At 42.4% G+C, this 13,458-nt stretch overlaps 1 protein-coding gene across 1 annotated transcript in view; it reads right to left on the reverse strand.

Moving 5' to 3' along the window:
* LOC126247991 (protein krasavietz) overlaps window positions 1-13,458 on the reverse strand; it is a 57,371-nt gene that overhangs the window by 23,249 nt on the left and 20,664 nt on the right. Inside the window, exons 6-7 of the mRNA XM_049948577.1 lie at window positions 3,210-3,331; window positions 2,158-2,260 (exon numbers count right to left, since the gene is read on the reverse strand). Of these exons, the coding sequence (XP_049804534.1) occupies window positions 2,158-2,260; window positions 3,210-3,331 (225 nt within the window). The remainder of the gene's footprint in view (window positions 1-2,157; window positions 2,261-3,209; window positions 3,332-13,458) is intronic.

Here is a 13,458-nt window from a genome sequence, read left to right on the forward strand (position 1 = left end):
TCTTCATGCTTTTTGTGCAGATGGTCCAGAACTAGAATACCATTTGCTGACAAAATCCTGTATGTTCTGCTTATTCTTTTTTAATGTCCTGAACAGTCCGATTTCCAATACCATAATCAGCACTTTCCCTCTTCTCAATCCTTTCAGTTAATTCTAATTTTTGTTTTAATTTCAACAAGTTTCTCTTGTTTCTCCATTACCTCATTTACAAATTTCTTTTAACTTGCTCCGGCAACTGTTATATGCCGATTAACATCAGAAAGCAGAGTTTGTTTTTTGTTTATAGAGAACAGGCTGGCTTTAGCAATGGAAACGGAACTCTTGTCAGACGGTAGTAATTTAAACGATGGAAATGGCACTTATTGTCACATGGCGAGTTGTTTATTGAGTTTTGCTCAATAAATAACTTCTACTTTATTTTTTTTTTATGCACGAATAATACACAAACAAATAATCAGTAATATACCATACAGACAACTAATAAATGGCATGAATTTACGAAAGGTATAAAGTTAACTTCTTTAGCAGATATCTTGTAACAATAAAACAGTTTGTAATTTTGATTAGCCAGAATATGTTGAAAATAAAATTTTCTGCAAAACTCTTAAAAAGAGAGGGAGTTCATCTCTAATATGATACTAAAGAGTTACTGAAGTAAATTTCTTAGAATTTTAAAATATCAACACAACAATGCAATTATGATCTGTAGCTGTTCAATACCATTAATATGGGTTACGAGCACAGACATATCATGCAATTGTAGGGGCTTATTTGTGTGTGTCAAAGAGCCCTAACAAAGAAATAAAAATGTGTACTGCAATCTGACAAAATATGTACACTATGTTGAAAATTGTGTGGCAGCAAGACGAATGAAGCCAAATCTCTGCATCAGTCCAGTCACAATCTTTCCAAGGAAGGAAAATTTAAAACCATATAGAGTACAGTGGCACATAAGACAAATATGCACACCATATTAAAGCAAGTTTGTCCTTGCCACAATGTCAATGATAATGTGATGTACTTTAAATTCACAATCCTTCACACATTGTCTTTAAAGCAAAATGCAAAGGCATAATATGTGAACACAATAACACCACCAATATTGCCACCTATTCTCGTAAAATAATGTATGTTGAATAGTGGGCCTACTATTTCTGTTAGACACACACCTGAGATTACAGATCTTCTGATGACTGCCTGTCCAGTGCTGCATGTGGAAAAGATATTCAAGCTGTTATGAATTTCAGTGCCTAGTTAACAACATGTTTTACTTACTTGATTTAAGTATTGCATTGGACCATACACTTTCCAGGAAACTGAGAAAATAAAAGTTAGCTGTTTGTCTCAATAATAAATTTATCCTTTAGTAGCAAAGCAAATTTCCATGTTTTTAAAATTCAAGGTGACAATTCAATTTGCTACACAGAAGTTTTACCGTTTCTGTGTTCCGAACTTTTAGACCTGTTGTGGTTTTACGAGATCTGGTCAGAGTTGTTTCTCTTACAATTAGACAGTATTTAACAGTAGACCAGAGTCCAATTTAAGTTTCCTTATCCCTTGAACCTTGTTCCAGGCAACAGTTCATTTATCTTTCAAGGCTGACACACTTCGTATATAACAGAATTCTGCACAATATTTCCAACTAAAAATGGTTCAAATGGCTCTGAGCACTATGGGACTTAACATCTGAGGTCATCAGTCCCCTAGAACTTAGAACTACTTAAACCTAACTAACCTAAGGACATCACACGCATCCATGCCCGAGGTAGGATTCGAACCTGCGACTGTAGCTGTCGCGCGGTTCCAGACTGAAGCGCCTAGAACCGCTCGGCTGATATTTCCAACTAACAAATGTATCACATAAACTTGAAATTTGTTGCTAAAAATCAAGCACTTGTTAATACATTCAAAGTTTCTTCTGTGATCAACATGATTTTGAAGTACATACCTAACTGATCTAATACTACACATTACTAAACAAATAGAACTAATTATGAAGCTAGAATCTACAGTGAGTCCAATGCCCCCCACCCCCCAGGCGTGCGCGCACACACACACACACACACACACACACACACACACACACACACACACACAGTGACAGCTGAATACATATTTTAATGAGGTACATTACAGAAGCAACATGAGTGGACTTACCTGAGCTTTATGCAGTTTGACTATGTCAACAAGGCCCTTTTCCTCAAACACTGCTCTGAAGTTTTCTTCTGTACGCTTGTTCTGTGGTACAAATTCCATCAACCTAAAAAAATATAACTCTTAATGTAATTAGGTTTTTGTAGCACTAAAATCTGTGAAACTATCTATTGTTGAACTATTTTAAAAATAATTTTTACCCTTTAAAGAAGGCTACAGTTCATTTAAAAGAAATTAACTTGGGGGGGGGGGGGGGAATTTTGACAACAGGGGTACTTTTACAATTAGCAGATGAATTAATTTATACCAATTAGACAATGTTGCTGGTCAGCAATTTTTTTAAAATACTGCTGTTGTTTGGAAGATAATTCTTGTGGTACATTGATAGCAATTTTTAAAATCTGACATATAATCAGCAAATTATGCATTTCCACATTCAACTGTGTGTATGCAACAACATTTACCATGTCCGAAGCTGCCATTTATAATATTCCCAATTTTTGATTGATATAAATCCCATCAGACATCCAAGGAAGAACAATCACCATTACTGAAGTGAAAAAAGGATATCATCATATGAGAAACTTTGCAAATGACCATTATGTGGAAGTGCAAATTTTTAGTCACTACTGGCTAGAATTATCAAATAATTGTCTGTTGCTTCACAAAGAGGCAGAATGATTGTCCAGTGATTACCTTTAGGAGCCGAAATTCCAGTACCGCATATGCACTCATTTAAAGTAGAAAAAACTACTGCTAATTCCTTTCTCTGGGAGGAGTTTTATTTGTGTGAGTGTGTGTGTGTTTTCTTCCCATAATATTTCATAGAATTCAAAGTCAGTAACCATGAAATAATTATAAATATGAGTGAATTACAGCTTCTGCAAGACTAATTCACTAAACTATTTCCTGGGCGGTTGGTACCTTTATCAATTTTAGAAGTGTAAACAATTTGCAAGACAACACCCCTAGCAATATGAATTGCACAATTGATTCTCTAAAACCAATAACTACTAATTTGAAATTTAACACTAAGAATTCACGTCTAAACTAACCTGCTTTCAATTCCACCCTTCTTCAGAGCAGCCATTAGGCTACTGAGCCCTTTTTCTTGTTTCCATGTCACAAATACTTCTAACAAGAAATCCAGTGCCAGGTTGTCCTTTATAAGATGTTCCTATGGGGAAAAATATTAGTTTTACTTACACACATATTGCAAATTTAAAGAGAAACATGTGTACACAAATTTATGAACACCAAACTTTCCTAAAGGAACCATTAATAATATTCAATAATCAGAACAAACAGCAACAATGAACCTAAAAAATTTATGTTATTTCATAGTGAACTTTATCCAGATGAACTATATCAGAGATTGTTAGTGTCTAGTCCCTAGCGAATGAGACAGGAACTGAAATTGAGGGTAGCAAAGCAAAAGCTGAAATGCTTAACTCAGTTTTCAAAAGTGTTCCTTTACAAAAGAAAACTCAGGAGAATTGCCCAAGTCTAATCCTCATACCACTGCAAAGATGAGTAAATTAAGTATTAGTATCAGTGGTGTTTAGAAACTGCTGAAATTGTTAAAACTAAACATAATCTATCCCACATCCCTTGATATTAAAATAAAATTTTAAAAAGTGCCCAGTTGACCACCACAGTGCCAACCAGCATGGATTTTGAAAACATCAACCATGTGAAACAACTCACTTTTCTCAGATGACATACTGAAAGCTTTGGAATCAAGGCAGGCAGGTAGATGCCATATTTCTTTGTTTCCAAAAAGCAACTGGTTCCGTACCACACCTCTGACTTTTAGGTAGGGAGGATTCAGCATGTTACCTTTGATTGAGAGTCATTGTTAGACATAGAAGTAACTTCAAGTGTGTCCTAGGGAAGTGCATTGAGACCCTTGCTGTTTATGTTGTATATTAATGCCCTTGCAGACAATATTAACAGTAACCTCAGACTTTTGGCAGACGATGCAGTAATCTGTAATAAAGTACTGTCTAAAAGAAGCTGCACAAATGTTCAGTTGGATCTTGAGATTTCCAAGTGGTGCAAAGACTGGCAACTTGCTTTAAATGTTTAAAAATGCGAAACTGTGCACTTCACGGGGGGGGGGGGGGGGGGGGGGGGGGGGGGGGGGGGGACCATAATATCCTATGACTAGTATGAATATGAGTTACATCCGGTATTTGTATGAATTGGCAGATTCCAATTGTAACACTTTGTAGGGGCATAAAATTGTCTAATCACAGACTCAGTTGTGGGTAAAACAGAAGGTAGATTTCGGTTTATGGGAAGAAAACAAGGGAAGTGAAATCAGTCTACAAAGGAAATTGCGTGAAAATCACTTGTGTGACTGGTTCTAAAATACTGTTCCAGTGTGTAGGATCTGTACCAAATAGGACTAACAGGGGATATTGCACATATACAGAGAAGGGCAGCACAAACGTTCCCACGTTTGTTTCATCCACGAGCGAGTGTGACAGAGCTGCCGAAGAAACTGAACTGGTGGTCTCTTGAAGATAGACATGAACCATAACGAGAAAGTCTACTAATAAAGTTTCAACAACTAGTTTTAAATGACGACTCTATGAACATAAGGGGTTGTATTATGTGTCGCTCATATAAGGTCTGTGAGGATAAGGTAGGAATAACTGCACCACACACAGAGGCATTCAAGCAAAACATTCATTCCGCACTACACATGTGAATGGAACACGAAGAAACCCTAATAACTAATACAATGGGGTGTACCCTCTTCCATGCATTCCATGGTAGTTTGCAGAGTACATATATAGATGCAGATATAAGGTGGCAAGGATGTGTTGGTGCCATAAGGTATCTTACACTTCATGCAGATTGAAATACAGCAACAAAGTACTGATACACGGTAAAAGCTGATTGGATAGCAGACTCCAGGTGGACTGAACTATCTGCAGTAGAGTGGCATCTGTGAAAACCAATGTGGGTCAAAGCAAAAGGTTCTGGGTTTCAAGCATCCAATGCAGCCTTTGACACAACGTATATTCAATGAACTTGCAGAGGACATTGGTTAAAATGATAGGACGATAGCTGTCCATATGAAGAAGCGGATCACCCAATTTCAAAACTAGAAGGATGAGACACTCTCACCACTGGGAATGGAATTCTCACTCACTCCAGAGTCTATCAGAAAGGGCAAGTATATGATGCTGCCTAGCCACCAATAGGTATTGAAGCCTTTGGTTGTGCACCTGCTCCAGACCATGAGCTGTGTCCGGGCAGAGAGTGTGGGAACTGGTGATAAAGGGAGTCACTCCAGATGGTGTTTGATAAGGCAGAATGGAGGCACACAGTGGATAGACACCGAGGCCTGGGCAGCAGAATGCTCAGCAATAGGACAATACCTTTCAGGGAAATTATACGGACACTCTTAGGAGGATGGCAGCCTAAAATGTGCTTGATCTTTGCCCGAACTGCGGAGAGGGAGTATGTGGATCTATGGCAGGGATGTATTGTTCCCAACAAATACGTTTCTGACATTTAATCAGATAAAGGGCACTGGACACGAAGCTGTTGAAAGGCTAGGAGGTGGTTGAGATGGATGTCGTTTATAGTGTTGGAGGGCACAACGCAGGTCTTTAAGGAGACATTGTACGTGAAATTCGTTGAAATTTGACATTTTCTGTTTTCTACTCCATAATGTACTTTGGACTTTGGTGAAAAAATGTCGTGCGACGAGGGCCTCCCGTCGGGTAGATGAAAATTTTGGTATGTAACACATCAAAATCAGAAAATTGTGAGACCTTCAAATAATGTTTTGAATGTTGACGTGTGGCTGTCAAATTTAGTGGCTATGCATATACTGCCACAGTTGAGTACTACACAGTCTAGAAGGCCGTAATTACTTTGTTTTGTGCCTACAGCTATGTCTCACAAATTGTCATCACGAATAAACAAATCAGTCCTTTGTTTTTGATACTGTCTGATGGCAGGACGACAAAATGTGCTGGAAGACTAACAGACAAAGTAACTGATGAATTACAGGAATATTATGGGAAGGCCAGTAGAGACAACTGTGACACTTTAGAGAAGATGAAAAGAGCTGTATGGAGCACTTTCTTTCATAGAATATCAAACAATGAAAAGCCATGTCATGCTTGGTGTAAATATAGGCAATCGAATTTTCTGACACCCTGCATGAATTTACACATAACCATTCTCTTCCTTTGGCAGTAATGGAGGCAATCAAACCTATTTACAGAGATTTGGCAAATCCTGAGCCACTACAGAAGTGTTTACATGGGAAGACCCAGAATGTGAATGTCCTTCAATAATGTTGTGTGGTGCCGTGTGCCTAAAAATGTATTGGTTGGCCTTATGACTCTAAAGTTAGAAGTGTCTGATGCTGTAATAACTTTTAATGGTGGGAACTATGAAAGACAAAGTTCTGGAGAGGTTGGGGTAAGATTTGGACAGAACACAGCTAAAGGACTGCGGGAACTGAATGAGCTTTGTGTACATGAAGCAGAGTTAGCTATTCAGCAAATGACAAAAGAAGCAAGAAAGAAAAGGAGGCGGCAAGCATTGGGCTATTGTTGACACTGAAGCAGACAGACTATGGGCTAGGGCAATTCTAGAGCATAAAAGACACAGAAATGTAAGCCTGTATAAGAATTTGTAATTAACAAAATGTTAAATCTCAATATCTCAACTACATTTTTTGCAATAAATGGTCTGTTTTCTAAATAAGTGCTGATGGTAGAGACATGAAATTTTCACAGCATGCCAAGTGTAAGATTCAACACACATGGCACTAGAATAATTAAACATGCCCACCCTTACAATTTTAGTAATAATTCTACTTCAATGTATCTAAAAAGGTGCATTCAGTAATTATGGAAAATTGTAAGTTGGTGTCTTAAAAAGTTTCCAAAATAATGGGTCACAAAATTCGATAATTTAACAGTGATTGCGTAGGACATACAATGCCCCCTTAATAGCTGTAGCAATTTTGGGGGTCCACTATGGGATGGTCTTGCATCTGGGAGAACCTGAGGAAGATGGAATCGCTGAAGCAGCTGCCAAAAGCATGGTGCCTTTCAACCTCTGTATTGACTCATCAATGCCCCAGGTGGTGGAGCAGTTGAGATGACAACCGAGGGAAAGGCGCGCGAATCCACGTTACTAGAAGCTGACCTGGAAGGGCATCCAGGCAAGTGATCGGAAAATGATCTGTTGCACAAATAGTCACGAACTCTCCATTGAATGAAGGGGTGGAATCTATGGTTACATATGGAAAGATCAATGGCCAAGAAAGTGCCGTGTACCTCACTAAAGTGCATGGGAGCTCTGGCGTTGTGGAGGCAGCGATCTACCCCACCTGGGTGGGAGGTTCTTGAGGAAGCCCCATCCCCGGCGAGTGCTATCAACGATTTGTCTCTGACTGAGGATGATGATTGGTTCCCCCCCCCCCCCTCCCCCAGTCCAATCTAGCCAGTCATGAATGATGAGGAAACACAAACACCCAGTCTCCAGGCAGAGAAAATCCTCAAACTGGCTGGGAATCAAACCCTGGACCTGATGAGCCAGAGGTAGCAACGCTAGCCACTAGACCACAACCTACGGACTGACTGAGTAGAAGGAGCAGTGTTCAAGTGGAAAGAACAGGAAATGACCGGGAGGAAGAAAGCTAAAGAGGACAAGACAAAGGCAATGGGGAAGGAGGCGGAAAGGTTGAAATGGAAGCAAAGTTAAGTATTATAGATACTGGGGGGAGGGGGTTGAATCTGTCAGGTCTCATAGGACAGTTTTGAATTCCTGATCCTTCCTTTCCTTTTCGTACATCAGGAAATCCAGTGAATAAGAAGAACGTGGACAGGAACAGCTGATTTACTTGGAGATGGCAGCCACATTCACAAATCGTGTTCGCCTCACATCACAGAAATGTGACCAAAATGGAGACATTGGAAACAAAACGTGAGAGGTTGGTTATAGTGGTTCACATCACACAATGGTAAACCACAACTTTGACTTTTTCTGAGGGGTATCACACTCAGAAGCCAGGATGAAAGTGTTTGTACCAAAACGATTGTCTTTAGGACCTCACAGGACTTGCCAGACAAAATGAACGCTGCGGCATGCCAGATTAGTCGCCAGTTCATCAGATTGAAGGAGGCGATCTCTACAGAATGTAAGGCCCTGGATCATACTTAAGGACTACACAGGCCAACAACGGAAAAACTTTTTGTTGAAAATACCTTACTCTTATGTTTTTTAGGGTGGGAAATCCAAATATGATACTTAAAAAACTGTATCACCCACCATTTCTTCACATTTTACAGTTAAATTTATTAAATTAAGCAATTTTTTAAAGAATTTAACACCTCTTTTAAAAAGAGGTGTGAAAAACATTTGCTGGTAAAAAAGGTCAATTCTATTTTTGTGTTAACAGTTAGTTTTTTTTTTTACTGTCAACCTAACCTCACCTTTCCGTTTCCTGCACATGCGCTCAGTGCAATGCTTAATTGTGGTTGTAAGAACTCTGCTGACAGGTTTTGTTTGTTATATTTGTGGTGAATTTGTGATTAAAACACACCAAAGAAACATTACAGATTTGTGAAAAAGTTTTATCCATTATGCTTTGGATCTAAACTTGGTGATCAAGATGAATCTTGGGTGCTGCATAAGGTATGTCATGTCATGTCATGTGTGTGTGTGTGTGTGTGTGTGTGTGTGTGTGTGTGTGTGTGTTTGTTTTGAAGATCTGAGAAAATTGCCCAAAAAAGGAGAGAAAAAAACAAGCCTTTAGATTTGCTGTGCCTATGATACGCAGGGAGCCAAGAAATCATTCTGATGATTGCTACTTTTGCAGTGTTGATATTAATGGTCATAATTCAAAAAACAAGAAAGTAATAAGCTACCCCAACCTTCTGTCCGCCAACCAATCAGTAGGGCATGGTGTAGATTTGCCGGTTCCTGAACCACCAGATGATTTAAATCCTATTCCAACAGAAATATTTTCTGATGTACAATCTGATTTACATGGACCAGATGATGATGAATTCCACTGTAATACAGAAAAGTCTAGAGCCCAAATTGTTTACTCAGACAAGTTTAATGATTTGGTTATGGATCTGGGTGTAATGGAAGAAAAAGCTGAATTGCTTGGCTCTAGATTAAAAGAAAAGAATTTATTGGCAGTTGGCACCCAGCATATACTTGCACAGAAAGAGAGAGCAGCAATTTTCCAAGTTTTTTCAAAAAGAAGGTGATCTAGTGTATGGCTCAGGCATTCCCAGTCTGATGAATGAGTTTGAATTTCACCAAGACATTAAACTGATGGAAAAATGCTACCAAGGCTGCTGTACCTACAGATTGGAAAATTGCGCAGGTCGCACCAATGTTTAAGAAGGGTAGTAGGAGTAATCCATCGAACTACAGACCTATATCATTGACGTCTGTTTGCAGTAGGGTTTTGGAGCATATATTGTATTCAAACATTATGAATCACCTCGAAGGGAACGATCTATTGATACGTAATCAGCATGGTTTCAGAAAACATCGTTCTTGTGCAACGCAGCTACCTCTTTATTCGCACGAAGTAATGGCCGCTATCGACGGGGGATCTCAAGTTGATTCCGTACTTCTAGATTTCTGGAAAGCTTTTGACACCGTTCCTCACAAGCGACTTCTAATCAAGCTGCGGGCCTATGGGCTATCATCTTAGTTGTGCGACTGGATTCGTCATTTCCTGTCAGGAAGGTCGCAGTTCATAGTAATAGACGGCAAATCATCGAGTAAAACCGAAGTGATATCAGGTGTTCCCCAGGGAAGCGTCGTGGGACCTCTGCTGTTCCTGATCTATATAAATGACCTGGGTGACAATCTGAGCAGTTCTCTTAGGTTGTTCGCAGATGATGCTGTAATTTACCGTCTAGTAAGGTCATCCGAAGACCAGTATCAGTTGCAAAGTGATTTAGAAAAGATTGCTGTATGGTGTGGCAGGTGGTAGTTGACGCTAAATAACGAAAAGTGTGAGGTGATCCACACGAGTTCCAAAAGAAATCCGTTGGAATTCGATTACTCGATAAATAGTACAATTATCAAGGCTGTCAATTCAACTAAGTACCTGGGTGTTAAAATTACGAACAACTTCAGCTGGAAAGACCACATAGATAATATTGTGGGGAAGGCGAGCCAACGGTTGCGTTTTTGCGTTTCATCGGCAACAAGTCCACTAAAGAGACAGCTTGTACTACACTCTTTCCTCCTCTGTTTAAAAAAAAAACTAAGGCTAGATTTGGATTCAGGTCAAAAATCTATAAGGATCAGGTTGAAAGTAAAAAAAACGTTTCCAAAAAAAATTTTTCGTTGGCCTGTGCTATTGAGGAATGCTGCTCGCCATGATGTCTCCCAAGTGGTCGCAAGCAGAATGGGAAGCTGATTGTCTGGCAGAAGAGGTTTTAACCAGTGTTTTAATCAATAGGGAAACACATTGCATCTTGCTAAGTGAATCTACAAAGAATAATGTTGTGGTAGCACTGAAATTCTCCCCACCTTTTCTTTAACAAACCAAGTAAAAGGGAAAGGTTTTTGCAACAAGCCAGCAGGCCTGGCACTCCTCCCAACGGGTGGCCAGGGAGGGAAGGCAAAGGAAGCAAAAGTAGGAGCAGAGAGGCAAGAAGTATGGAGCTTAGCATGCTTCATTTGCAAAGCGTGCACCCTAGTACAACCCACCCCAATCAGGGGCTCATCCCTTAAGCGCCACCTGGCTGCAACAAGGGCCACCTGGTATGGCAGTCACTGCTGGGAGTTCCCCCCCCCCCCCCTCCCCAAAAAGACGAGCAACCACTCCTCGGCATATACGAGACAATGACAGCTCAGGTACCAAAAGTGTGATTCATTTGTCTTCATGGGGCTCACCAAGATGGGTACGTAACAGCGTCACATGGACTGGCTACACATGCTTGTGACCTAGTGAGGAGGGGTGGGGGGTGGGGGAGGGGAGGGAGGAACCCACCCCATGCCAGAGATGCTAGGGAGGGAGTTCTTCCCAAATGGCTCACACTACGCTTGGTTGGTTGGTTTGTGGGATTAAAGGGACCAGACTGCGACGGTCATCGGTCCCTTTTTCCAAAAAAAATTAAAACCATCCAAAGAGAATAAAAACGAACAACAGGAAAGACGTCAGACGACACAGGACAAGAAATACTCCGACAGAGATCAGACAAAACAAAGTTAAATCACACGGAGTGTGTCGGTGGTTGGCCGACCATAGAAACAAAAAAGGAAAACCCAACAACTGGGAAACACATTAAAAACGCAGACTAAAATCGTAGGCCGAAGGCCAGAATGAACACAAAAGGACATAACAAACACTCAGATGAGACGATAAAAACCCCCTGCCCGAATAAAACTTAAAACTAAGCCAGCCATAGCAGGGTCATCAGATGAAAGGGCAGGGAGCGTATCAGGCAGCGCAAAGGTCTGCCTGAGCACAGCTAAAGCCGGACACTCCAATAAAATGTGGACCACAGATAAAATGGAGCCGCAGCGACAGAGGTGGGTCCTCACGGCTGTGCGTCAGCCAAGTGTGCCCAATGCGCAGTCGGCTGAGGACAACAGACTCCTTGTGAGACGCGCGAGGAGGAGTGCCACACAGTCGTCGTCTCCTTGACGGCACGAAGTTTGTTATGGGTGGCCAGACCGCGCCATTCAGCGTCCCAAAGCGAGGAAATGTGTCGGCGGAGGACTGCCCTCAAATCAGTCTCCGGGAGGCCGATGTCCAGAGATGGTGTACTGGTGGCCTCTTTCGCCAGGCGGTCAACATTTTCATTTCCAGCGATCCCAACATGGCCCGGGGTCCAAACAAAGACCACAGAGCGGCCGCAACACGCTAGAGTATGCAGGGACTCCTGGAGAGCCATCACCAGACGAGAACGAGGAAAACACTGGTCGAGAGCTCGTATACCACTCAGGGAATCGCTACAGATCACGAAGGACTCACCTGAGCAGGAGCGGACATACTCTAGGGTACGAAAGATGGCGACCAGCTCAGCAGTGTAAACGCTGCAGCCAGCTGTCAATGAACATTGTTCGGAATGGTCCCCTAGAGTAAACGCATAACCGACACGACCAGCAGCCATCGAGCCGTCAGTGTACGCAATGCCAGAGCCCTGATACATTGCAAGGAGGGAAAGAAAGCGGCGGCGGAAGGCCTCCGGAGGGACTGAGTCCTTCGGGCCCTTTGCCAAATGCAGCTGAAGGCGAGGGCGAGGCACACACCATGGGGGTGTATGCAGAGGTGCCCGGAAAGGAGGCGGAAGAGGTAAGGCCCCAAGCCCGGAGAGAAGCTCTAGGACGCGGACCGCGATCGTACAACCTGACCGGGGCCGACGTTCTGGCAAGTATGCTGTCCACTGGGCTGGTCTGGAAAGCACCAGTGGCAAGGCGTATGCCGCTGTGTAGGATTGGGTCCAGTACCCGCAGCACAGATGGGGATGCTGAGCCATAAGCCAGGCTCCCATAATCCAGACGAGGCTGGATTAACGCCTGGTAGAGCCGTAACAGGGTAGATCGGTCGGCGCCCCAGTGGGTGTGGCTCAAGCATCTCCGAGCATTTAGATGCCGCCAACACGCCTGTTTAAGCTGCCGAATGTGAGGCAGCCAAGTCAGCCAGGCATCAAAAACTACACTCAAAAATCTGTGGGTCTCCACCACAGCAAGGAGTTCGTCGGCAAGATAAAGCCGCGGCTCAGGATGGACTGTTCGGCGCCGGCAGAAATGCGGAACGCGGGTCTTGGCAGCCGAAAACTGAAAACCATGCGCTACAGCCCAAGACTGCGCCTTGCGGATAGCGCCCTGTAGCTTACGTTCAACAGCTGCAATGCCAGTAGAGCTGTAGTAAAGGCAGAAGTCGTCAGCATACAGGGAAACGGAGACAGAATTTCCCACCGCTGCAGCGAGCCCGTTTATTGCGATTAAAAACAGACAGACACTGAGGACAGATCTCTGTGGTACCCCGTTCTCCTGGACTCGGGAGGAACTATGAGAGGCCGCGACTGGCACGCGGAAGGTACGATACGACAGAAAATTTCAGATAAAGATCGGCAGAGGGCCCCGAAGACCCCATCCATGAAGCGTAGAAAGTATGTGATGACGCCATGTCGTATCGTATGCTTTCCGCATGTTGAAAAAGACAGCGACCAGGTGCTGACGGTGGGCAAAGGCAGTACGGATGGCTGACTCCAGACTCACCAGATTGTCGGTGGCGGAGCGGCCTTTACGGAACCCACCCTGAGACTGAGCCAGAAGGCC

The sequence above is a fragment of the Schistocerca nitens genome, chromosome 1, assembly GCF_023898315.1.
Source record: "Schistocerca nitens isolate TAMUIC-IGC-003100 chromosome 1, iqSchNite1.1, whole genome shotgun sequence".
Classification (NCBI taxonomy): domain Eukaryota; kingdom Metazoa; phylum Arthropoda; class Insecta; order Orthoptera; family Acrididae; genus Schistocerca; species Schistocerca nitens.